The sequence below is a fragment of the Myripristis murdjan genome, chromosome 7 (genome assembly GCF_902150065.1).
Source record: "Myripristis murdjan chromosome 7, fMyrMur1.1, whole genome shotgun sequence".
NCBI lineage: Eukaryota > Metazoa > Chordata > Actinopteri > Holocentriformes > Holocentridae > Myripristis > Myripristis murdjan.
The window spans coordinates 145121-172500 of NC_043986.1; the positions used below are offsets into that span (position 1 = coordinate 145121).

Consider the following 27380-nt stretch of genomic DNA (forward strand, 5'->3'; position numbering starts at 1 on the left):
GACAGACAGAAAGAAAGACAGGCAGGCAGGCAGACAGACAGACAGGCAGGCAGACAGACAGACAGGCAGGCAGACAGCAGACAGACAGACAGGCAGGCAGGCAGGCAGGCAGACAGACAGAAAGACAGACAGACAGACGGACAGGCAGGCAGGCAGGCAGACAGACAGACAGACGGACAGGCAGGCAGACAGGCAGGCAGACAGGCAGGCAGGCAGGCAGGCAGACAGACAGGTAACAGTGGTTGCTCCCTGACTGAGTGGTCGGTGTAAACAGTAACAACAGGTGTGCTTCACCTGAGGAGACATGACAGAACATGAACAGACACTTTCTCAGTAACTGAAGGAACTACGACAACACAGGTGTGTGTGTGTGTGTGTGTGTGTGTGTGTGTGTGTGTGTGTGACTGTGTGGATGTGTGTGTGTGTGTGTGTGTGTGTGTGTGTGTGTGTGTTGATTTTTTTTACTTAATTAATATTTATCAAGGTGAAAACATTTCTTTTGCCAAATGAAATGGGGAAAAAAAACTAAATAAAAAAACACTGTCGACCACCTCCACGCTCCTGCCACGGCAGCGAATCAGAGGCCACGATACGAAATTATCACGACACGTCAGTCACATTTTGCAACATGCAGAGTATTGCAGTAACATGTCTTGTGAAATATATATGATTCAGATTCTGTCCCCAAAGGACAAAACTGAACCCCAACCTCCTCCTCAGCATGTGGACTCTGAAGAGACGTTGCTGTGACTTGGGCCGATTCAGAAGAAAACAATCTGCTGATTCTGGGCTCAGATCAGCAGGATCTCCTTGTTCCTGAATCCCATGTCAGAGTAGAATCTGCTGAGGGGATCAGCAGTAACAACAGGCCCACTGTGGTCCCAGACCACAGTGGGCCTGTATGGACTGTCCATCCAGTTGGTGTGGGATATGTTTCTGTGTTCTTCTGCACTGGTGTACTGGAGACAGCAGTGGTGGTGAAGGTCAGCGTTGTTGGGCTGTGTGTGTTTCTGATTTGAAAGGAGCAGCAGGAGGAGAAAGTAGAGGTCATTAATAAACTTTATTTCCTATTAAATGTGAAAGCATGAGTGTGTTTTTGATATGCACTGTGTGTAAAGCCACACACACACACACACACACACACACACACACACACACACACGCTGAGTTGTTGCTGAATTTTATTTCTGCTCACAAAAGCTTTGACAAAGACAAATATCCTCAAAGTCAATCTAAACCTATGATAATAAAAGATGAAAGGGTGAAACATAATGATGGTCAAAACAATCAAAGTAAATGTATAAAATGAAGTTTTAAGATGTGATCTGACACGAGCCGCAGTCACTTTATTCATCAGCCTGGCAGTTTACACTCTCCCCTGCATGGAGAGGAGAGGATCTGAGTTCTGCACAGGAAACATGTTGGCTTTTAACTGGAATACCTTTTCTGACAAACACCCCCCATGAGAATAAAAAAAACTCCAACTAACACTGACACTAAGAAAAACTCAACTCAAACTAAACATTTTCAAACAAGAAAAAATAATCTGAAACCAGCAAACCCACTCTAGAGACTAAAGTGAAACTAAACTGAGCTGGAAACTAAAATTAAGAACAAAATAAAAATAAAAACTAATGAAAAATTCAAAACAATAATAACTCTGATAGTCATGCTATTTCTTTGAAAAACAACACAAAACAGTAAAATGCCAAGGTAAGATACGAGGCTCCCGCTCCTCCAACACCTTTGTTGCGGGTCTGAGCTTCGTCCACATCCTGCACATTCACCAGCACGGTGGCGGTGGCGGTGGGCAGCTGGGTGGCGAAGGGAACATCATTTTCCACTGCGACCAGCAGGGTGTGCTGACGGGCCCGCTCAAAGTCCAGGCCCTGCAGGGACGAGGCATCAGAAAAACCTCTTGTGAACAAGAAAAACAAATACATTCATTTTTTTCAGGTGCACTGATGTTTGTTTACCTTTAAGCAAGAAAATGAAAGTTGTTTCTCTTTGCACACAACAAGTAGACTGGTGGGGGGTCCCACGTGTTTAACCTGTGCAGGTGGACCAACTGCTCAGGTCATGACTCAGCAGTTTACCTGCAGCTGAAAGAAAAGGGACACACCTTCCAGGACCATCAGGTTCATGTCCTGGACAGGAGGACAGATGGCTGGACAGAGGAACTGTCTCTGAGCAGAGGAGGAGCTCTCACACACCTCCTGTCTCCCACCTGCAACACTGTCCCGTCCCTCCTGGAGTCAGGTGACCCTAATGACCCTCAGGTGACCCTAACGACACTAACGAGGTTGTCCCAGCAGGAAGGAGCGCTAACGGGGCAGCCACCTGGAGAACGAGCTCACAGGTGGAACAGCTGGGACGTCCCACCTGTCTGTCAGAGCTGAAGAGGAGAAACGTGTTGAAGAACCTGCAGACAGACCAGCTGACCTCAGTTCAGCTCCGTGTGGAGAACCAGGACCTGCTGACTGAGAACCTCCACAGACAACCAGTAGGTGGCGCTGGTTGAAACTTTTCCCTCACACAAAATGCAGTCATTTTTAAACAGTAAACGAGTGACACATCCTACAGTTTTACCACAGAAACATGTTAAATGCAGATGCATGAATGAGACGGTGTGGATCACAGCCCACCGCGACGCTGTGAGGAACAACAGAAACCACTTATTACCTCGTCAAAAGAATATATAAAATAAAAATGGTATGAATTATGTGCAAAATGTAGACATACAGAATTTGCAAAATGTGCATAGGTAACTTTTTTGAAACAGTTTTTGCGAAAGTAGTTTGAACCTACAAGGTTCATGGGCAACACGTGTGTGAAGGTGCAGTTTTCAATGCAAAATTCACTCTGTTCAGGCAATAATGTTAAACTCAACTGCTGTTGAAAATCAACAGGTGCTGTGGTTTGTGCTTTATGGTTGTGTAATTTAGATGTGTGTGTTCTGCCTCTGCTGTGTGTGTTGGATCTTTTTGTTGCTTGTTATGCGTCTTATGTTTGTTCCTCCATGTTTTTATAAAGCATGAACCTGCACAGGGACTACAGATGAAAATAAGCCTGTATGGCTACAAGGTGCATGCTAGGGCACCTGATCATTAATGTGCACGCTCTCTTCTTAAAAGGCTCAGTCACAACCTGAGCGCATGTCACATACTGTAGGAATCTGTCAGGACCTGCAGCCTCAGCCGTGATCGCAAGAGAATCTGTGCGAGCGCGGCGATGCAACGGCAGCTCCCCAGAAGGCGTGGGACCGTGGGGTGACACCGGCCCGCAGACTCTGCTGACCTCTTACCTTGGCAGTGGTGATGATGCCCTCGTTTTGATTGGCTCCTGACTCCACGGTGAAATATTCATCGGGATCGCCGCTGACAATCGTGAACTTGGCGATCCAGGCTCGAGAATGGGGCTCATCACCGTCGGTTACCAGCATCTTAGCAACATGAAATCCAACTTTGTTTTCTGGGACCGTTGCTTCATACTGGAAAGAAGGAAGGAAGGAAGACACAACATGTGTTTGGGAAATGATCATTCCGAGAATATGGAAGTCTGCTTATGTTCTTCCCCTGCTGAAAGGTGGTGATCCCTCTGTAGTTAATAATTATAAGCCGATCTCCAAATTGTGTGTTCTCTCCAACATTTTAGAAAAGTTGGTCCATGAACAACTTATATGTTTTTTAGATGCTCATGGTCTCCTCTCACAATATCAGTCAGGTTTTCGTAAACAGCACAGTACAATAACTGCAGCTGTTAAAGTGGTAAACGACATCATAGAGGCACTAAATGGCCGAAAATATTGTGCAGCTCTTTTTATAGACTTATCAAAGGCATTTGACACAGTCGACCATGTCATCCTGGCAGATAGGCTCTACAAGATTGGCTGATCTAATCAGGCTGTAAACTGGTTCTCTAATTATTTATCAGGTAGAACGCAGTGTGTCCAAGCTGCCGGGTCTTTCTCTTCTTTCCTCCCTGTTATAAAGGGCGTGCCTCAAGGATCTATATTAGGGCCATTATTGTTCACAATTTATGTGAATAATCTTTGTGATAATTTGTCTGATGCTGTGTCCCATTTTTTGCTGATGATACAATAATTTATTGTTCATCTTCTTCAGCTTTAAAATCCCTTGAGTTGTTGCAGGCAGCCCTTGACACTGTTCAGTCCCGTTTGACTCAGCTCAAGTTAGTGCTGAATGCAGATAAATCAAAGACCATGCTATTTTCAAATGGCAAGCAGCTTCCATCTTACCTTCTGAGGTTGCAAACTGTTCATGGGGTTGAAATTGCAATGGTCACATCTTATAAATACTTAGGCATTCTAACTGATGAGAACCTGTCCTTTAAACTGCACATCGATAAACTTGTTTCTAAGCTGAAATTGAAATTGGGTTTCTTTTTTAGAAATAAATCATGTTTTTCATTGCAAGTCAGAAAACGCTTGATCACCACAACTTTTTTACCGTTGTTGGACTATGGAGACTTGCTTTTCATGAACGCTCCTGATCAGTTTTTGAAGAAACTGGATCCTGTAGGTCACTGTGCTTTGCGTCTTATCACTGGTTGCAGCTATTGTGTACATCACTGTTCCTTATATGCCTTCGCACACTGTCCATCTCTGTATGCCCGTAGACTCTCTCACTGGCTGACTTTTATTTATAAATCTATTCTTGGACTTGTGCCTGCATACTTGTGTTTATACTTGGGTAGAAACCACAGCCGTTATGGCCTGCGTTCCTTGAACATTGTACAGATGCAGGTCCCGAGAGTCAGAACTGAACTGGGCAAAAAGGCTTTTAAATTTTCTGCTCTGTCTACCTGGAATGATGTGCAGAAGGACTTGAAATTGACACATCTTATATCTCTGGAGGAATTCAAGTCAATTATACAAGACAGGGAAATGAGCTCAATAGGATTGTGTGATTGTACTATGTGATTGAATTTTATTTGTGTCTTGTGTGTAACCACTGTTTCTGTGCTGCCGTCTTGGCCAGGTCACTCTTGGAAAAGAGATTTTGAATCTCAATGAGTTTTTTACCTGGTTAAATAAAGGATATTATATACAGTATTATCATCCATCACACCTCAGAATATGAACCAGAACACCGAAGTCTGTTTTTCAACAAAACATGAGACGTGTTTGTCCAGATGATGTTTTTAATTCAACATGTTTAATACTTGAGAATATCAATATGCACAGAGGTATATCTGGAGGGGGGGGCAGCCTTTCTCAATGTGACAACCGTTTGGTTTCACCTCTGTGACTCATGGCCTACATTCCTTTTGTATTTCAGTCCCAGCCTTGGTCATGAAGTCATCTTTTCACTCTGTTGTCCAAGTTTATATCTCCAGCATGAAACAACACAGTAGGAACACACAGGGACGAGTATCTAAACGCTCACTTCTCCTCAACATTAAATTTGGATACAGATGGAACCTTCTGTCCATTCTCTGCATTCATCTCCTCTGTATTTGTGCAGGTTTCAGGAAGCTTCCGGATGCAGACCAAATGGAGCAGCAGCACCGGAAATCGCGGTGGCAGGGAGCCGATAGTTCAAGAGAGAGCGGTCTATGAGCGAGACATGAAGGGGACATTTATAAACCATCGCACACTGAAATAACGTCACTGTAACTTTACCAGGGGTTGTTTGGTGATGTGTTCATGATGCGTTTAATGACCTCACGGACCGCCGTCCTCCTGTGGTGATGTGTTTAATGACCTTTAAACGGACACTTTTATTTTCCTTTGTAAAGGAGCAGAAATGAGCCTTAAGGTGAGCTTTTTGTCATCCTTTTTCACAGGGATGAGCTGGATACTCGGCTGAAACGAGTATCCGGTACGGATAAAGCACTTTTGCTGAGTACGAGTATGATCCGAGTTATATGAGTCAGTATCCATGCTCGTGATGAATGAAAATCTTCATTAGGCAGTGGACTGTGTCCACGGTGTGTGATAGGCCAGTCACATAGTGCCCCTCCCCTACACACACACAGTACAGCGGAGCGCCGCTCACACACAACACACACAGCGACCCTCCCCTATGCCGTGTGCCCCGCTCACACACACACACACACACACACACACACACACACACACACACACACACACAGGGACAACCTCAGCTGTCTCTCACTCAGGTGTGACAGCTCACATGGCGTCTCTCCTCAGTAGGAGTCAGGTGTTTTTCAGCTCGCTCTTCCCTCAGTCTGTAATCACTGATAGTCAGTAGAGTTTCTGCTAAACTTGATTGGTAACAGACGCAGTGCTTTTGAGCAGAGTTAGGGGTTGGGGGTTTGTCATGATACGGAGGGAAGACGCTTTAACTCTCTAGTGCTTTTATTTTCAAAGTCACACTCAGTACAGCACTGCTATGCCAACGGCTCATACTTAACACACATAACACCTGGTCGCCCCCTATATGACATCATCAACCATGGACTATGGCAACTTCAAATGGCCAACAAGTCAAATCTCACAACAGGGTTGGGGCTCAATGCGACTGGCGTCGCGTCTCTCACTGCCGACACAGCGGTCGTTTTTTTTTTTTTTTTACCGTCTGCTCCCTCTTACTGGCTGGTTTCTGATATAAAGTCAGTTGGAAAACTTTGCTCGTAGCGGACGCGGTACAGAGTCACAGTCTTAACACACACACACACACACACACACACACACACACACACACACACCACCTACACACACATATTAGCTGAACACACAAAGTAGCCTATATTATTATTTTGATTTTATTTGGGCTGCATGCACGGAGAGTCTGACACTTTCTCACTGTAGTTCATAAAAAATAAATATAGTAGTAGTATAAATATTACAAATTAAGCTATATATCTATATAAATACATCTCTATCTATCTATCTATCTATATATACACTCTCTCTAGTACTTCATAATTGCCTACTGCATGTGTTGCATTCATTGATGCACTTAAGAATATTCATGTTCTGTGTTTATAAAAAACTTGTTCTGTAAATAGTTTGTTTACTATTGTGATCAAAAACATTGATCTGAAGCTTCTGAGGCTGTTCTGAAAATAGTTTTCCAATAAACAATAAATATAACAACTTCTGATCAACCCGTATCAATTTCAGGCTCAAAATAACATACCGGTTAAGCCCCACCCATTTCCGGTCAAACTCCACAAACGCCCGGCATAAGCCACACCCACTTCCGGTGTAGGCACCGCCCACTCTGAGTACGGCTATGGATAATATAGATGGTTAAACAGACACAGATACAGATAGTGGTGTACTCGTTCATCCCTACTTTTTCAGAACATCTGACACCTGTGTCAGGAGTGCTATGTCAGGAGTGCTATGTAAGCTAGCTAGCAGCACATTCCGCTGCACCACACTGACACACGGCCTGCTGTTGCCTCAACAGGTTGCACTGCATGCTGGGTACATGGTACTCACTCTGGACTGGCTGAAGGCCGGGGCGTGGTCGTTGCTGTCGGAGATGGAGATGATGACCCTCGCCTGCCCTGAATGTCCATGTCCCTCTAGGTCTGCAGCCTGCACATCCAAGGTGTAATTCCTGCATGTCTGTGGGCAGAGACACACACTGTGGTCATGCTTCCACTTCCTGCTGTCTGCTCCATGTTTGCTCCAGCCTCTTCAGGCAGGACCCTGGAGGATCTTCTCACCCCAGAGAGGTCACCACATTCAGTGGGATTTTACAGCATATCAGGCAGGTTTTGATATACTGGGAACCTTAAAGAGTAACGTAACCCCCAACCCACACCTGTGTGAAGTCTGACCTCGTGTAGTGAAAAGCAGGGTGCCGGGTCATCTTTGGTGGCAGATGATGTCACCACCTATGGGTGGTCCCAGTGTTTTGGCACATTTTAGCACAGAGGCCCACATCACAAACTGAGATTCCCCGTACACACTCGATCTCAGGGAGCCTCCACTATTCAGAACTTCAGTATTTACTAACCCTAACCCTAAGAAACCACTTTGACGTTTCTGTGTACGTACCCTCGTGACAGTCCCTCAGTGAGCAGCCCCCATGTTAGCTACCTGTAGTACCGGAGTGTGACATGGAACGTCTTTAAAGCCTCACCTCTCTGTCCAGCCCAGCAGAGTTGACCCGGATGGCTCCACTCACAGGGTTGATTGCAAACATATTGCCGTTGGGCAGCTCTGGATCCTGTCTCAGAATTCTGTAGCGAATATCTGAGTTGGCATTACCAGGTTCATCCAAATCTGTGGCCTCGACCTTAATCACCTCAAAACCTGCAGCGAGAAACAAATCAGTCAAGAGGAGATTTAAAGGGTGATTTTACTGCTGGAAAGGTCTTTTCATGAAACAGGACTGTGTAGGCAACAGAAAGGCACAAATAATTTTGAAATTGGTGCTACATAACTAGAGAAAGCAGAGAAAGGGGGGCAGTGGAATTTGCTTTAGCTCGAAAGGCAGCCACACGGCCGGAATGACCTGGCCAAAGCCCGTGTCCAAGTCCCAGCTCGTTGGACTGTTACGCCCCTTTTCCACCACATGGAGTCCATAAACCCGTTATTTGGGGATTTAGCATTGCTTAAGAGGTGTTCCCCCACAAAAGTTGCTATCTTGCACACCTGCCTTTATCCCTAAAACACCTGTGCTACCCGTTATATTATGCATAGGTGTGGTTTGGGCGTTACGCCAGTTAAGTCCCACCCAGGACGTCTGTCTGAGCCGCTGCCCTCGGACGGGACATACAGGACAATCAAAACATCAAAACAACCAGACTGGACAGTGAAGCGGGCCCTGTGTCCTGCCCCGGGCCGCCGGTCCGAGGTGCAGGACGCAGATCTGAGGAACAGGTGGAACGCCATGTTCCTTTTTACTATTTATTTTTTATTTACTTTTTTTTTTTTTTTTTTTACTGATTTTTATAGGCTTGAACTTGTGGTACATGTACAATGACAATAAAACTATTCTATTCTATTCTATTCTATTCTTCTCTGTCGGGTCTCCATGAGGCAAAAGCTTGGATATTATGCGAACCCGATTCTGTCGAGGCTTCTAGCGAGCGGAGCTGATGTGATGTGAACCCTGCCATGTAAAACAAGATTTTTTTCAGTGAATCTCTAAGTTACATTAATATTGTTTACATGAAGCAGCCACTTCCAAGCCCTTCACGTCCCTTCACGTCTTGTTGATTTTTTCACAAAAATCAACAAGACGTGAAGGGCTTGGTGTAAATAATGACAGCAATTTTGGCATGTTATTACATAATCTAATGAATAATTACATATACATAAAAGCATAACCTCTGTATCATGTAATAACAACCCCAATGTGTGATAAGTTATTTCAAAAAGCAAAAGCAAGGTTTTTATCACAAAATGTGGGCGTTATTAAATTGCATTGTTCCACATCAGGACGCACCAACAGGCGAGGCCTCGGGAGCGTCTCCCAGGAAGGTGTCTTTGGTGAAAATGGGTACGTTGTCATTCATGTCGATGACGACCACCCTGATTTCCATGGGTTCCCCAATAGGTCCTGACCCGACTGCCTCAGCACGGACTTGAAGCTGCAGACACACAAAAAAATCATGTTTGTATAACAGTGTGATGCAACGCTTCATGTTCATTACCAACAAATGAAAGAACTTCTTTTAATGAGCAGGTTAGGAGAAAAACAGTTCCTCTGTGTTAATCCATACTAACAGGAACAGCCTCAGAGGTGTTTTTAACACTGTGGACCGTCTTTTAAATCCTGTACCTCTTCATCAGTGTGAGTCATCAGGTATATCTGGGACAGCTTTAAGGTGGTTTCATTCTTATTTGACAAATTGATTTTTTTTCTGTTGTTGTTGTTGTTGTTGTTGTTGTGGAACTAAAAGTACAGGGTGACTGCAGGGTACATCTGCACATCATCTCACTCACTATTAACAGCAGAGACAGAGCCTACCAAGTACTGGTCCTGTCTCTCTCTGTCCAGCGGCTGTGTGACGTACAGATACCCGTTGTCTCTGTCCACAGCGAAGAGGCCGACAGGAGGCTCGTCGGCTCCTGGTCCAGTGATGGAGTACCTGATTGTGTTAAATTTATCTTCATCAGATCGTATCTGTACAAAACACAGAAACACAGATTTAAGGCAGCAATATACCTGTGTCAATATACCAATATATTCCTCTTTGGCAGCATTGGAAACGGTCTATGCCAAATGTAAATATTCAAAATGCAGCTGAACTGGATCTGTGGTTGTTCTTACCTGCACCACAAGTTTGGGGAAGGGTCCTCTGTCATTTTCAGGAAAATTAATAGGAGGGATGAGCCAGCGTCTCTTCCTCCTCCTCAGATGTTGAGAGAGTTTGGGGAAGGACAGAACAGGAACATCTGATTTGGCTGGAATCTGGAAAAACATAGAGGTGTGCTGTCAGTAGTGTTACCATGACAGTTTATTTTTCAGGGACAACACACACTAACAAACAGTTAAACTGTAAGAGAGTCAGAGTCAGTTTTCATCTGCTGTCCCCGGCCACAGTTTTAAAAGACAACCTCAAATTCAAGACAAAATCTACAGAATCAATTTAAGAGACACAATGACACACACACGGCCATTCAGCAGACAAAACAAAGTACAGGTAAGTCAAGCACACAGTAACAGCCTGTGGCAGAACAAACAGCACAAATAAGAACAGAAAAGCATAGAAATGCACAGATATAGCACTGGAGCGCACAGAGTAGCACAGCATAGAGCGCATACAGAATGGACAGCAACACACACTGACCGAGACAGAAACACAATAAACAACAGTAAGAGTTGTTTGAGATGATTTAAAGGAATATTCCACCATTTTGGGCAAAATCTCCCTTTCCCCGACTTCCCCAGACTGAGACCAGATGTTGGACAACATTTCCACCTCTGTGCATCCACTGGTTCAGTTCCTATGGGTAGCATTTCCTGTTAGCTTAGCATGAAGACTTGAAGTCTATGGGAGTCGTTAGCCTGGAGTTTACATACATGACATGGAATTTAAAAAAACAAAGAGAGTGGTTTTGGGAGAAGTTAGATCGTGGAACTGTAACCGCTGCACACATTTAAATGATAATGATAATAATAATAATAATAATAATAATAATAATAATGTGTGCAACAATAAACTGTTATTATACAACATGTAGATACGTTTAGAATGTGCTCAAATAAGCATGACAGCACGGCTAGCTGTGCTCAAATGACTGAATGAATCAATCACTGAAATATTACTCTGCCTATATCTTATTGCCTGAGTCTGTGTGGTTTCCATGGCAACACGAAACGTTTCACTGAAACCCGCATCAAAAGCCGCTGTCAGCTTTGTTCGCCTGCATAATGGACCGTTTTGTTGTCAATTTTGATTTCTTTGGCGACCTCAGTTTGGATAAACGGCTGAACGAGGAAGACAAGACAGAAGAGAAAAAGGAGAGATACGTGAGAGAGACGAGTGAAGAGCTGGATCAGCTGGAGAGGTCAGGAAATGAAGCCGGTACGGCCCGGTCAACGTCTTGGGCCGTCAAATGTCTACAAGACTACCTGACAAACACCGGGCAAACAGCTGATTTCTCACCTGTAAGGAAAGAAGAGCTGAACAAGATCCTCTGTGAATTTTATGGAGCTTTAATTTCTATAATAAAGAGAATGAAATGCCTTAGCAGATTCAGCACCACGGACAGTACCTGCTGAGGCAGATTCAGCACCACGGACAGTACCTGCTGAGACAGATTCAGCACCACGGACAGTACCTGCCTCAGCAGATTCAGCACCACGGACAGTACCTGCCTCAGCAGATTCAGAACCACGGACAGTACCTGCTGAGGCAGGTTCAGCACCACGGACAGTACCTGCTGAGGCAGATTCAGCACCACGGACAGTACCTGCTGAGGCAGATTCAGCACCACGGACAGTACCTGTAGGATTTTCCACGGAGATGTACGGCTGTAACTTTGTTCTTGTTATTAATGTGTTAATGTTATCAGTTATTAATTAGCCTATTAATCGTTATTAATTTGTTTAGTCTTTATGAGTTTCCTAAGCAATTGATTTAATTAATTTGTCAATTTGTTTGCATCTGTACATTGAAATGAACATTTAATAAATTAACACATCTGTGAAAACTGTGGTCTTTATTTCAGAGGTAAATTGATAACAGCCTGAAAAGGTGATTCTATAACTCTGTTCAGCCTTAATGTGACTGCTTACTGTCCTTACTTTTGCTGCTTAGCCACATTAATCGGAGCTGACGTTAAATTGGAGTGACACACCCCCAGCTGAAATAAAACATCTGCCGGTGACTTTATGAAAAGACAGATGTTTGTTGTGGCGCCGACACTGGAAAGCAGTAGCCTGTATTTAAATATAACTGTTCATATAAGTTGGTTGTAGATGAAGATCAGCTGTGTTGGTGAGTCGTTGTCACGGCAACTGTTAGATTAAAAATGACTGAGAAGTCGGCAGGAGTATAACTATCAGTCCATGAAAAAATGATTTTTTTCCAGAGGATATTCTAGTTCCAACATGATTGAGCTAGCAGAGCAGTTTTGTGTTGCTGTGTGTGGGATTTATTCAGTTTTGGGGAATCACGATGGGCTAGAAAACATGATAAGCCCAAGTTGGCTGCTGACAAGGACTAGTTACCGTCATGTGTTTCCACATGACGGTAACTTCCATCTCATGTGTTTCCACTGAAACGGAGAGAATACTAGCAAAAAACTTTGATATTTTGAGAGTGAAATGCCCACAGTATGAACACATTTTGATCATACATTTTATTTTCTTGGTAATAGTTGTATAATCGCATTATTACACTCGAGGGTGTGCTTGACCGTCATTATTAGGCCCGTTTCCACCAAAAGGTTCCTGGTAGTATTTGGGGGGCAGGAGCTACAGGAACGTCCTCTCGCTCGTCCCTCTCACCTGCCGTGTCTCCACTGAGATTGCCGAGCAGGAGGAAGGTTCCTGTAAAGTTACCGGGCGGTTGTGCGACCATGACCGGGGCATCAAAATGCGTGTTCTTAAAAAAGCGTGTTGTTAGTGTTAGGTAATGTCCGCTAAAGCTAACGGTAGTGTCCCTAAAATGCCGGCTAAAAAGTGTGGTGTTAGCATTATCTAGCACGATAACGTTAGCTTGGTAGTGTTGGCCGTGTTGCAAGGGACGTCTAACATTAGCTAAAGCTAACGCTAGCGTCCGGCTATTTTGTTGCTTTCTGTTGACACCACATCGTGCCGTGAGTAAATCCAGTCAGCACCAAGTAAACCCCAAGCCCCACCCAGGAGTTTTTCGGGGCCGCTCAGAGTCCCTACCCCGAGGCAGGGCTGTTTCTTTGCCCCTGTAAAAGTTCAGGAACTCTCTCCTTCGGGATGGTTCCTGCGGTGGAGACATGCGACAACGGCCACAGCCCCGTAAAATTACCCTGAGAGTGCCGGCGGTGGAAACGGGCCTATTGTCACGACAGTGATGCGGCCAGGAAGGAGGAAGGAGTGGCGGCCAGAAGTTCCATTAGCATTCCATTAGCAAGCACACCCTCTCGTGTGATAATGCTTAAATAGCTTACTCTGTAAACAGTAAACTTTGTTAATTATCGTTTCTTTGTTTGTTAATTGTAGAATAATTAAAGTTTAATTAACTATAAATTTACCTTTTATTAATGATGGCTATTATAAAGTGTTAACCACTTAGTTCCAGCAGGAGGTGGACGCTGCTACCACTGTCGCTGATGTAGCTTCCGCTCGGAAGTATTGTCCTCACTGTCACCGTGGAAATCTGGGGAGGGAGGTGTGGGGTTAACCTGCTCTCACAGAAATCCGTGAAATGAGCATGACCTCCTAATAACGCATTGCGTGCTCCTCGCACGTGACCTGTTTTAATCGATTTCTATGGTTTTAATTCCGTGTGATCACCACACAAACAGTGTCCACTGAAAGTCAACGAGGATCCGTGACGTCACGCTGTGGGTGGTGGTTCATAGATCCTGGAAGTGCAAATTTAATCGATATTCCGGAAAAAGGTCTGATTATTAGCCATAACGTTGTAACCATCCAAGGCAGACTTACCACGAGCTATGAGGATGTGTAACGATGGCATGTGCTTCAGCCGAGTCCACAAGTCCCGTATAATATCAACTTTATTTTAAGAAAACACGTTTTATTTGCGATGTCATATCACGGAGAAGCACTACATTACCCATAATCCTAGTGTTTATCAGCGACGTGTCTGATTTGACTTTCATCAATAAAGTCAATAAAGTGTAATAAAGTGCATGAAAGTTGATAATATGCTGATATGGTACGCCATTGAACACAACCCTTTCAGTCAGCGAAACAGAGCGGGTGGAAAAAACGCGTAAACACGTCAAAATAGCACTAAAGATTTATATATATATTTTTTATTTTTCATAACACATCTTTATTCATGATATAAACATAGGCTACACGTTAAGGTTATAGTTTTGGTGTTGAAGAACTACCGTATGTATGTTTTTTAAACCTAATTTCAAAACTTTTCCCCTAACCCGGAAGAGGTGTACCAGAACTACAATCTGCGCGGAGTTGCAACACACAGAGGTGTCCTGCGCCATAGATTTTGTAGTTCTAATATGTTATGTCTATTATGTGATGTTGTGATCACTAATCTTCATTATAGTTTTTGGGTGTGGGAAGAACGCCTGTTTGGACAGATTTCATTTATTTTTTTCTTAAGATAGTGAAATCATGTTTTTTCCATGTTTTGACACTAGTCAGTGGCGCCCCCTATTGGTTTGCCATTGGACATGACAGTAGAGGTCAAGAGCTTTCCAAAAATGTTGACCCCATGTCTGTGCCATTTTTTGTTGCTGCACTGTAAGCCTTTAAAAGTGTCTCAGGTGCAAGGTTCAAAGGGCACTCGTGGGGAGCAGGAACTTCCGAGCGGAAGCTACATCAGCGACAGTGGTAGCAGCGTCCATAGCAACAGCCATAGCAACGATAGAAACCTGAAAGAATCTTCGTAATAACTAACAAAGTAAACATCATATACATAAACTGAACGAAGATTTTGGAAATAAAATGCACATTTCCCGCTAGAAATGTTATCAAAACGCATTTGAATGCATAAGCTCTCTTACAATATTGCATTTTCCACTGAGAATAAAAGGAATGTCCGCCATTTTTCTTGCTCTTGCGTCGGGGCTCGCGCATGCACAGGCGGTGGGCGGGGGCCCCCAGAGGACAGCCAATAGAAACCCGTTTCCATTCAATGGGGATTTTGGAGTAATTCCTGTAAACTGGGTTACAAAAATTGCACAATTCCGCCCCATTGAATGGGAGATTTTTGAGTAATTTCTTCCCATCGAATGGAGTGATTCATTGTAGATCGGGTGTCAGTTCCTCTTTACCTATGGACCAAATCAGCCAAGTGGGGGCGCTACATCATGGTAAAACATGCACAGGGCTTGGATTCCTTAATCACTGCTTGCGGCTGGATTTGTGTTTGTGTTTGTGTTTGTGTTTGTGTTTGCTCTAACTCCTCTGCAGTACCTGTGCGCCGCCAGCAGGGGCGTCCTGGCTGCTGGACTCCTGCTGGCTGCAGTCGTACTCGACCCTGGCGGGCACGGTCACCTGGTCGCTCTGGGAGCTGACGGCGTGGATCAGGAAGTCGTGGTGTCCTGTGTGCAGAGTCAGCTCAGTGTTCACCTGGCCAGGTAACACACAGCAGAGCGTCACACTGAGCGACACGTTCAGAGAAAAACAGCTGATCCACCGCCGAGCTCGGTGCAACATGACAGCCTTTCTGTTGGTAAGATCAGCTGCACAGTTTGCTGTTTGTGTCACAGGTGTGTTACATGTGTGTCAACAAGTGTGTTACAGGTGTGTCACAGGTGTGTTACAGGTGTGTCACAGGTGTGTTATATGTGTGTCACAGGTGTGTCAACAAGTGTGTTAAAGGTGTGTTACATGTGTGTCACAGGTGTGTCACAGGTGTGTTACATGTGTGTCAACAAGTGTGTTACAGGTGTGTCACAGGTGTGTTACAGGTGTGTCACAGGTGTGTTATATGTGTGTCACAGGTGTGTCAACAAGTGTGTTACAGGTGTGTTACAGGTGTGTCACAGGTGTGTTACAGGTGTGTCACAGGTGTGTTACATGTGTGTCAACAAGTGTGTTAAAGGTGTGTTACATGTGTGTCACAGGTGTGTCACAGGTGTGTCACAGGTGACTGCAGCAGACTGAGTGCTGTGTGCTGCTCACCGTCAGCGTGCCGTCGGCGTCCACGGTGAAGCGTCCGTCGCTGCTGCTGAGAGCAAAGCGGGCTGAGCAGCCCTGGAAGCCCACTGCAGCACAGAGACACACAACAGGAATACACACTGGAGCCTGAGGCCACAAGAGGGCGCCACTGCAGCCGGGCACAACCAAACAACACCAGAGTCTGAAAGTACAGCGCCCCCCTGCAGCTCTCCCCCTCCCCTCTCTGTCCTAAGCCCCTCCCACCAGACAAGCCACCACACACACACACACACACACACACACACACAACAGGAGGCATGTCCACAAACTGTATACCCTTAGAAATTCTACAGGATTTGATTCAGTTGTTTGATAGAAACTGTCAGAGACTCTAAGGCTGTGTGCAGCCCCACGGCCCTGAAGCAGACGTTCAGTGTTTCTGTGTTTTCTTACCGTTGCCCAGCGTCCAGCGGCTCTGCAGCTGCCTGCTGCACACTCTGAAAATCAGCTTCTCCACCTCAAACCCCGGGACACACGCCACCGCCTCACAGGGAACTAATGTCAGGGCCTGCAAATAAAAACTGGCTTAAAAAGCTGCTAGAACAATCAAATAAAGACAATATTTTTATGAATGTATTCCAGGTGCGTCAGAAACATTTCAGCAGGCCACATCGAAACCATTCACCTGATTTCTGGGCCCAAACGTTAATGTTGTCAGAAAAACGCAGAAGTTACACTTGTTTGGTTTAAAACGTTGAGTAATCCAAGACATTCATCTCTGACAACAACACACAGAGCTGGGTGAGAAAAAAACGACTTGCAGTGAGAAAAGGACCATCGACCGCCCAGGAAACTGAGGAGAAACGCTGCTCAGTCCAGCTTTAAGAGCCAAACAACGCCAAGCTGTGCATCTCAGCTGCAACCAGCAGATCTGCAACTCCAACGGTAGATCTGTAGATCTGACAATCTACATAGAGGGACAGATCTCAGAGCTTCAGATCTGCAGAGCTTCAGATCTCAGAGCTTCAGATCTATAGAGCTTCAGATCTCAGAGCTTCAGATCTGCAGAGCTTCAGATCTCAGAGCTTCAGATCTCAGAGCTTCAGATCTGCAGAGCTTCAGATCTGCAGAGCTTCAGATCTACAGAGCTTCAGATCTGCAGATGGAGCTGCAGATGTGCGGCCTGTGCTTCCAGCTCATGGGAAATCTGTGTCTGCAGAGTGCACAGGTAACAGTTCAGGTCTGGCTGCTTGCTGCTTGGTTGACCAGCAAATTCTGTCAGTGAAGTTTGAACTCACCTGAAAAAAGACGACTGAGGTTAAAAGTCCCAGCAGCGTACAGCCGGCGCTCCCCATCTCTCCAGATCAGACTGAAATTCTCCCTGTCAGGCAGAAATAAAAATGCAGTTTGTTTTTGGAGGAAAGTTTCACACATGAAGAGGAATCCAGGTACAGAGCAGTTATAGCAGGATCACAGCACAGGTGTGTCTCTACCTGCTCTCTTCCAGAGGCTCCTCCCACCATCTGAGGAGATCCCCCCTGAGTTGCGGTGTGGTTTCCATCCCGCCCGCGGCACAACTGCCAGGATCTTCACAGCCACACAGTTCTGAGGAACAAAAACAACCGAGCCCGTTCAAAGGGAAAACATTTCTTTTGCCAAATGAAATGGAAACAGAAACAACCTCGGCCTCGCTCGACCTTTCCAAGGTACCTGCCTCTGAGGTACCGGGCCCTCCGCACATCAGAGCGTGGAACCCGATCCTTCAGGCTAGAACCTGGTGGCCCCCCCCCGGTCGCTCTGCACTGCAGCTGTTCTTCAGCCCACACTTTACCCCCCAGGGTCCAGATCACCAGGAGCAGGTTTTCTCAAATCTTTGTGTTCAGTACCTGCTTTACCTGACTGCAACATTGTTGCTTAGAAAAATGCGACAGGAAGCCACAGCTGATCTTCAGTGGATGAACGGCCACTGACCTTTTGAGGAATCAAACATTACAAATAAGAAATGGAGTGAAAAGGCTGTGACGAGTGCCTCCTGAGCAGATTCATTTCATACACACACCTGTCCTACACACACCTGTCCCACACACACCTGTCCGACACACACCTGTCCGACACACACCTGTCCTACACACACCTGTCCGACACACACCTGCCCCACACACACCTGTCCGACACACACCTGCCCCACACACACCTGTCCTACACACACCTGCCCCACACACACCTGTCCTACACACACCTGTCCTACACACACCTGCCCCACACACACCTGTCCAACATACCTGCCACACACACACCTGTCCAACATACCTGCCACACACACACCTGCCTGACCAGGACCTCTGCTCAGCAGGAAACTGTGACCAGGATCAACATGAGGATCAGCCTCAACAGTCTGAGTGGCCTCAATCCACACAGGACAACATCCAACATCCCACCACCACACAGACAGGCAGGCAGACAGGCAGACAGACAGACAGACAGACAGACAGAAAGACAGACAGACAGACAGACAGATGGGCAGACAGACAGGCAGCAAGACAGGCAGACAGACAGGCAGGCAGACAGACAGAAAGACAGACAGACAGACAGACAGATGGGCAGACAGACAGGCAGCAAGACAGGCAGACAGACAGGCAGGCAGACAGACAGAAAGACAGACAGACATACAGACAGGCAGGCAGACAGACAGACAGACAGACAGACAGACAGACAGGCAGGCAGACAGACAGATCACTGATTCTTGGGAATTTGGATAAAACAGGTTTTAATTTTGAAAAAAAAAAAAAGTGCATTAAATGACAAAATCTGAAGGTTTATCATTACAGGCCAAGGTCTTGGCTGTTCAGCAATGTACCGCTGCAACCTCCTCATTTTGCATTTTTTTCATAAAATAGGTTTTTCCAGTTATTAGGCTACTTTGTTTTTGTCACCGTAATGTTTTTTTTTAATTTGAAAAACATATTTTTGTGTTAAAGAGACTATTACTTTAATAACTTATCAGCACCAAAGAAACATATTGTAAGCATATTCATTTAAAACCAATATAACTGCCTCTGACGGTGGTGACACTAATCTGACGGTGGTGACAGTGGCCTCATTACAACATTCATTCATTCATTCATCTTCTAAACCACTTATCCTCACTAGGGTCGTGGGGGGGTGCTGGAGCCAATCCCAGTGCTCATAGGGCGAAGGCAGTGAAACACCCTGGACAGGTCGCCAGTCCATCGCAGGGCAGACAGACAAACACTGACATTCACACACACAGTCACACCTAGGGGCAATTTAGCTTCTCCAATTCACCTGACCTGCATGTCTTTGGATGGTGGGAGGAAACCGGAGTGCCTGGAGGAAACCCACGCAGACACAGGGAGAACATGCAAACTCCACACAGAAAGGGCCTTGGGTGGGAATTGAACCCAGGACCTTCTCACTGTGAGGTGACAGTGGCCTCATTACAACATACATTTCCAAAATTTATACCACTCAAGTCAATGGCTTCTTGCTCAACAACTTTATTTAACTATTTGGTACAAAAAATAAGAATCCTGAGCTCTGTTATAAGCATTTTTCAGACTTCAGTCATCACCGTCACACAGAAAACCTGACGGTGGTGACGTCTGACGGTGGTGACAAAAACCTGCTCTTTCACATGATCAGCATGAGTTGTTCACATTAGCCAGCTTGTTTCCTCCCTGTTGCTACCTGCATCAGACCTCTTCTTAAAAAGTATACATTTATTCCATAATCTAATCTAATATTTTTTATACAGAAGTGACGGTGTTGACATGTTATGGTTGTGACAGTAGCAGTGTCCAAAAATATGAAGAGATTTAAGAGAAAACAGAAAACTTCCAGGAGCCTGAGCGGTCTTGAAGCATGCAGTAGAGCTGAAGGTTTGAAAAGGGATCCTCAGGAATGTAACTGACCTTGTAGTTTTTTTTTTTTTTTGTTATTTTTTAAATATATATCTGACGGTGGTGACGAATATCTGGGACACATTTTGAGCAATCACAAAATAATAGTAAATATTGTTCAAAACTCATCGTTTGTAGATTTTAATACATATTATGATGTACTCTTTCATGTGGTAAAGATATTATTCAATGAAATTATTACTTTTTGTTGTTTTAATCAAGTTGAAATGATTATCTCCTATCTGAGGACAACTGGTTTTGTAGGCCATGGGCCAACATATAATCATTAAATTAATACAAATTAAAAATAAACCTATAAAAGAACCTTACAAATGTGCAAAGGACCCCCTGATTATGCCCTTGATTCTTTTTATTCATTAAAATGTTGTACATTTCCAGCAGAAATAGCATGTTTCTTAGTGGGACATGATTTATCCAAATTCTCAAGAATCAGTGAGTAAACAACAGGTGTGCTTCACCTGAGGAGACATGACAGAACATGAACGGACACTTTCTCAGTAACTGAAGTAACTACGACAACACAGGTATGTATGTGTGTATGACTGTGTGTGTGTGTGTGTGTGTGTGTGTGTGTGTGTGTGTGTGTAGTGCTTGAGGACAGCATTGTGCCCCTGCACTCGCTTTTGGCACCAAACTTTTTGTTTTATTGATTTTTTACTTAATTAATATTTATCAAGGTGAAAACATTTCTTTTGCCAAATGAAATGGGGAAAAAAAACGAAATAAAAAAACATTGTCGACCACCTCCACGCTCCTGCCACGGCAGCGAATCAGAGGCCACGATACGAAATTATCACGACACGTCAGTCACATTTTGCAACATGCAGAGTATTGCAGTAACATGTCTTGTGAAATATTGATGATTCAGATTCTGGAAAAAACTGAACCCCAACCTCCTCCTCAGCATCTGGACTCTGAAGAGACGTTGCTGTGACTTGGGCCGATTCAGAAGAAAACAATCTGCTGATTCTGGGCTCAGATCAGCAGGATCTCCTTGTTCCTGAATCCCATGTCAGAGTAGAATCTGCTGAGGGGATCAACTGCAGGTCGTCTGCAGAGCGGCGCTGATCCAACCCCACAGAGTCAAACCATGTGCCATGTGTCCTTAGCCAAAAAAAGAAAGAAAAGTTATCTCTCTGAATTTTTTCATAAATTTGAGTTTTTCACATAAAATTTCGGCGTTAACCTGTTTTTTGTTAGATCGTCACCCCCCCGCCCACATGCTTCACACAAATCAGGCTAATTTTTTAAAAATCTTGACTGACAATGCGACTGTTGTGCTTTCAAAGCATCAAATTGATTTCATAATAATAGATTTACTAATTAATTATATGCCATAACTAATTATGAAATATGATTCTCCATCCTTGTACTGTACTTTGTTGCAGCCGCTGCTTCAGAAGATCCACATTTCTCTGAGCTCAGAGGAAGGAAATGTGGAACATTTAGGAAGCAGATGATTGGTTCTCCTGTGGTTCTGCAGCCAGTCAGCAGCACAGAGCCTCAATGCCAGTGCTAATCTGCTCACACTCACAGCATTTTACAGCCATGGATTATAATCTCAGTTTATAATCCTGTCTGCAGCAGAAATATGGACAGGAACAGTCCAGTTACTGATCAATATCTGGATCAAATGGACTGATCAGTTTAGAGCATTGAGCCCCACTGACCCACACAGATTCTGCTGTTTAGCTCAGTGCTGCCCCCGCTGGACACAGCACTGACCTGCAGGCTGTTTAGCTCAGTGCTGCCCCCGCTGGACACAACACTGACCTGCAGGCTGTTTAGCTCAGTGCTGCCCCCGCTGGACACAACACTGACCTGCAGGCTGTTTAGCTCAGTGCTGCCCCCGCTGGACACAACACTGACCTGCAGGCTGTTTAGCTCAGTGCTGCCCCCGCTGGACAAAATACTGACCTGCAGGCTGTGTGTCTGGACGTGGTTCAACTTTAAATCTCTGTAGTGTTTGGTTTAAACAAGCAGGAGAAACACACACACACACATGTTTAAATACTGTATTTTATAACTGTATAAAGGCACTGACAAGTAACAAAATGTTATTAATATCACATATAGAAATGAATGAATATCATTCACATATTGCGTACCGATATGATCATGAAACACAGCGACTGTCTGGGATTACGTGTGTGTGGGTATGTGTCTGTGTCTGTGTGTGTGTGTGTGTGGGTATGTGTCTGTGTGTGTGTGTGTGTGTGTGTGTGGTATCATAATGAAGTTTGTAACTGTGAGGTGGTGAAAGTGGGTTCTAGTGTAGTGGGGGTGTTTCTGTGACAGACAGCTGTGATCCAAACATGAGAACTGACTGAAATGTTGTGGATCTTAAAGATTTAAAGCTCCGTCCCAGAGACTCTGAGGACTTTACTCCACTGATGGAAAACTGGAGTGAAGAAAGTGTGAAGGCTCTGAAAGTTCATGTTCATATCGTAGTGGAATGAATGGAGGAAAGGGAGGAGGAGTGATGTGGCAGCTCTGAAAGCCCACTGCTCGCTCTGGGAGGAGAGCAGAGGAACGTGAAGGAGAGGAACACTGTGGAACCTGCAGAGGAACCAGGGCGGAGATGTAAATGATGAAGGTTTGGCTGAAGCAGCAGGTGGATCAGTCAGTCAGGTGTGATCTGAGCAGGCAGGAAGTCCAGCTCGTCGCTCTCCTCTGGTCCTCTGCTCTCTGCATCTGAACCCAACACACACACACACACACACACACACACACACACACACACACACACACACACCACCAGGAAGGAGATACAGAGGGAGAGGAGGTAAGCCGAGATAGGGGGGGAATATTCAGAGAAAAAACCCAGAATTCCCAAGAGTCGGTAAGAAGGGGGGTCGAGGGGTGAGGCACCAGGGGCGAGGGGGGAGGGGCATGGTGGAGCTGCTCTGTGGTGGAGCTGCTCTGTGATGGAGCTGCTCTGTGGTGGAGCTGCTCTGTGGTGGAGCTGCTGTGTGGTGGAGCTGCTGTGTGGTGGAGCTGCTCTGTGTGATGGAGCTGCTCTGTGGTGGAGCTGCTCTGTGGTGGAGCTGCTGTGTGGTGGAGCTGCTGTGTGGTGGAGCTGCTGTGTGGTGGAGCTGCTCTGTGATGGAGCTGCTCTGTGGTGGAGCTGCTCTGTGTGGTGGAGCTGCTCTGTGGTGGAGCTGCTCTGTGTGGTGGAGCTGCTCTGTGGTGGAGCTGCTCTGTGGTGGAGCTCTCCTGCGTCACAATGCCATTGTTACCATGGTAACACATCCTGATGAGTGACCCAGTGATGCTTTCACATTTAACACATTATCTGTTTGTATTGGTGTGGGTGTGTGTGTGTGTGTGTGTGTGTGTGTGTGTGTGTGTGCATGCAGGTGGACCTACAGAGGTCGTCAGAGGAGAGCAGCTCAGGGGTTTGGATCCTGCCTTCCTCATACAGAGTCTTCTTCATCAGGAATCGCTGCTTACAGGGATTCATCTGGACTGAGAGACAGACAGGCAGAGAGAGAGAGAGAGAGAGAGAGAGACAGACAGGCAGGCAGGCAGGCAGACAGAGAGATATAGATCACATTCTGTCATATCTGACAATCTTAAAAACATGTAAGATGTAAAATGAACTGAAACATCTGAACAATAAAAAGGAAAAGGCCCCGCGGGTTCAGCCGGAGCTGGACTCCTGCACTCCCCTCCAAACGTACTGGAACAGTGAGGCCAATTCCTTTAGTTTTGCTATAAACTGAAAACATTTGGGTTTGACATCAAAAGATGAATATGAGACGAGAGATGAACATTTCAGCTTTCATTTGCAGGTATTTACATCTGGATCTGATACACAACTTAGAAGATAGCACCTTCTGTTTGAACCCACCCATTTTTCATGTGAGCAAAAGTACTAGAACATGTGACTGACAGGTGTGTTCTACCGCTTCAGCTGTAATGATCATAACTGAGGACACAGCAACCGCAACTGACAACAAGAAATACACAGTAGGGGTTTTTATCGACTTACAGAAAGCATTTGACACAATCGATCACTTCATCCTTCTATCAAAACTACATTCATACGGTGTGAGAGGTAAAGTATTAGACTGGTTAAGCAGCTACTTGGATAAAAGACAACAGTATGTCCAATATGCTGCTAACACATCCAATCAAGGTTCAGTTTTAGGGCCAAAGTTATTTATTGTTTACATAAATCATATCTGTGATGTATCAAAGTTATTAAATTTTGTTTTGTTCGCCGATGACACTCATTTTTACAGTTCCGGAAATGATTTAAAGGAGTTGGTAAAGAGTATGGAACAAGAAATGGTCAAACTTAAGGAATGGCTTGATATTAACAAGTTATCATTAAATCTAAAGAAAACAAAATTTATGATTTTTGGTTAAAAAAAAAAAAAAAAAAAAAAGGAAAATACTGCACTTTCAATAGCAGGAACAAGCACTGAAGAGTTATGGAGATTATATTTATATTATATTATATATATTATTAGGTTCTTGGGTGTGATCCTAGACGAAGCGTTGACTTGGAAATCGCATATCTCACACATATGAAAAAAGTGTCCAAGAGTATCTTTGTATTAAATAGGTAATAGGTAATAAGGTAAAACATGTGCTGGAATATAACGCATTGAGGACTTTGTATTGTGCCCTTGTATTGCCCTGTACCACCTGCTGTGTGGAGGTGTGGGGAAACACACCAGAGCAACACAAAGTCATTATACCTCCTACAGGAGAGCCATAATTAAGTACTACCAACAAATCTACAAAAAATGTTTACCCTTATAGAGAAGGAAGGGTCATGTTAAGCATCAATTTGCAAGAACAACACTAAAACAAATGTGTACTTCAGTGGTGGGAGTGAAACTCTGGAACTCCCTCCGTAATGACTTAAAGCATTGTAAAAATATATTTCAGTTAAAAAAAACATAAAGAGAGAACGGTGAAGTTGTATGAGCACTCAGAACGAGAAAAATCAGGGTATTTCTCTGTTATTGTTCTGTTTCGTTGCTGCAGATGGGAGGCATCCTTCTATTTGTTTGTTGTTTATTTATGTGTAACATAAGATTTATCTTCATTCTGCTCCTTTTCGGCATGGCCATATGTAAATAGTCTCAATGCTAGTAGTCTCAATTCTCTTTTGGAAACTCACACCATGTACGAAACAAATAAACTTGACTTGACTTGACTTGTCTATGGGTGAAAAACAAGCAATTGTGAAGCTGAGAGAAGATGGAAAATCAATCAGAGCCATTGCACAAACATTGGCCATAGCCAGTACAACCATTTGGAATGTCCTGAAGAAGAAAGAACCCACAGGTGTGCTAAGAAACAGATGTCAAACAGGTAGACCAAGGAAGACAGCAGCAGCTGACGACAGAAACACTGAGAGCTGTAAAGAAAGACCCTAAAACAACTGTGAGTGAAATCAGCAACAACCTCCAGACAGCAGGAGTGAGGGTATCACAGTTTACTGTTCACTGAACACTTCATGAACAGAAGTACAGAGGGAACACCAGAAGCTGCAAGCCACTCATTAGCAAGAAGAACAGGAAGGCCAGGCTGGAATTTGCCAAAAAGTACAATCTGCCAGTTTAAGATAAGATAATGACCCAAAACACACTGCCAAAACAATTTAAGAGTTCATCAAGGACAAGAAGTAGAAGGTTTTAGACTCCAGACTTAAACCCAGTGGAGTGTTTTACCTGCTAAAGAGGAGACTGAAGGGAGTAATCCCCCAAAACAAACCACAACTGAAAGGCTGTGGTGAAAGTCTGATAAAGCATCACAAAAGAGGAATGCAAAGGTTTGGTGATGTCAGTGGGTCACAGGCTCGATGCAGTTACTGCAAGCAAAGGATTTGCAGATAAATATGAAGTCTTATTCACTTTAATCCATTTTAAGTCTGTCTGTTCCAATACTTTTGCTCACCTAAAAATTTGGTGTTCCGTTACAAATAATGCTATCTTCTAAGTTGTGTATCAGATCCAGATGTAAATACCTGGAAATTATGGAAATGTTGGTCTCTTGTCTCATATTCATCTTTTGATGCCAAATGCAAAAGTGTTCAGTTTATAGCAAAAATAAAGGAATTGGCCTCACTGTTCCAATACTTTCTATTTTCTATTTTCTCTGCATTTAACAAGAAAACGGGGTTTTCATTTCCCCTGATTTCCCCCCACATGTTGATGACATTTCAGAATCTGCCAGTGAGATATCTCTGTTAGAAATATCAGAAAGTGTGTGGAGTGTGACGGGGAGAACACGCCTCCTGCCCCTCCGGCTCAAGGTGCTCCTCCTGGTTCCACACCTCCTGCTGGTGCTGCTTCATGCACATTTTATTAATGACTGCTTGTTTTAACATGCATTACCAGACCCATCCAACTTCCACCCTGCACCATTCAGCCTGTTTGTTCCATATAAATCTGCTGCCATGTTGATTAAATGGAAACGTTCTATGACCAAACAATAAAGGAGCAGAAACCTGAGAAAGGTAAAGCCTCTGTGAATTCTTCCACAACTCAATTATATTTAAAGTTCAAGGAAATCCACTGCTGAAAACATTTTTTAAAAAGTTCAATAAATGCTTGATGTTTCCAAAGTAAAGGAGTAATAATGTTGGATAATCATGATCATGATATTGATCAAAATAACTGTGGTCATGATTTCTGCTATAATGGAGCGATAATAATAACATAATGCTGCAGGGTTAGACTGAGAGCCATGCAGACTCAACCAATGAATTACATATTTATTCCTCTCGCACACAAATTCAGGATTTATAAATTTGGGCTTCGTAAGTTTCCACTTGGCAGTGTTTCCACGTCCGGTCTGGACCGGGGGGCAGGCCGGCTCTGATCCCGGCTCGGTTGGGACGGGCCCCCTCAATCCTGATACCATTTCAGTAGTGATGATTTACCTGGGGGTCCTGGTGACGAGGACCGCAGTGACCCTGCAGGCGAGGGGTCTTCTGGGACATCATAGGCTCCTGGAGTCCCGCCTGTCCCCTGCCTGGCCCCTGGGGGGGCCCCGGGGTGGTCTACTGGGTGGGCCCCTTGGTGGGCAGCAGGGCAGGAGCCGGGTCCAAGACAGGAACCCTGGAAGGTCCCTTGGTGGCTCCTGTGGTGGTTCCCAGTTTGGGTCATGGGGTTTCCCTCAGCTCCGGGCTCTGCTCGGCTCCGCCCCCCTGTGTCTGGCCCCTGTATTACCCCATGGGCCCTTGCTGGTCCCACTGGGGCCCCTGTGAGGCTCCCAGCAGACA

General features: G+C 44.7%; 2 protein-coding genes across 3 annotated transcripts in view; both read right to left on the reverse strand.

The window, feature by feature from the left end:
* Window positions 1-1340: 1340 nt before the first annotated feature.
* LOC115361640 (cadherin-1-like) lies at window positions 1341-17799 on the reverse strand. 2 transcript variants are annotated; one of them, XM_030055158.1, is made up of 12 exons: window positions 17687-17799; window positions 17492-17574; window positions 16647-16761; window positions 16218-16300; window positions 15507-15662; window positions 10224-10364; window positions 9921-10076; window positions 9396-9540; window positions 8085-8257; window positions 7436-7564; window positions 3305-3490; window positions 1341-1889 (listed from the first exon to the last, which is right to left on the reverse strand). In XM_030055158.1, the coding sequence occupies exons 2-12, from the start codon at window positions 17546-17548 to the stop codon at window positions 1668-1670; spliced, it is 1563 nt and encodes a 520-aa protein (XP_029911018.1). In that variant the 5' UTR covers window positions 17549-17574; window positions 17687-17799; the 3' UTR covers window positions 1341-1667. The 2 variants fall into 2 exon arrangements, with proteins under 2 accessions (XP_029911018.1, XP_029911017.1); XM_030055157.1 differs by lacking the exon at window positions 17687-17799 and having other exon boundaries at window positions 17492-17645.
* A 4334-nt stretch (window positions 17800-22133) lies between these two features.
* The window catches only part of irak1 (interleukin-1 receptor-associated kinase 1), a 17273-nt gene continuing 12026 nt past the window's right edge, over window positions 22134-27380 (reverse strand). The window contains exons 13-15 of the mRNA XM_030056245.1: window positions 27039-27380; window positions 23504-23602; window positions 22134-22828 (exon numbers count right to left, since the gene is read on the reverse strand). The exon at window positions 27039-27380 is cut by the window's right edge and continues 565 nt beyond it. Of these exons, the coding sequence (XP_029912105.1) occupies window positions 22758-22828; window positions 23504-23602; window positions 27039-27380 (512 nt within the window). The 3' untranslated portion in view covers window positions 22134-22757. The remainder of the gene's footprint in view (window positions 22829-23503; window positions 23603-27038) is intronic.

Excerpts from the sequence above, each read along its gene's own strand:
- LOC115361640 (XM_030055158.1), bottom strand. The coding sequence starts at position 17,548 with ATGGGGAGCGCCGGCTGTACGCTGCTGGGACTTTTAACCTCAGTCGTC. Across the intron at positions 16,301-16,646 it reads CCGCTGGACGCTGGGCAACG|TGGGCTTCCAGGGCTGCTCA; the intron begins GTAAGAAAACAC and ends TCTGTGCTGCAG. Across the intron at positions 1,890-3,304 it reads GCATCATCACCACTGCCAAG|GGCCTGGACTTTGAGCGGGC; the intron begins GTAAGAGGTCAG and ends TCGTCCCTGCAG.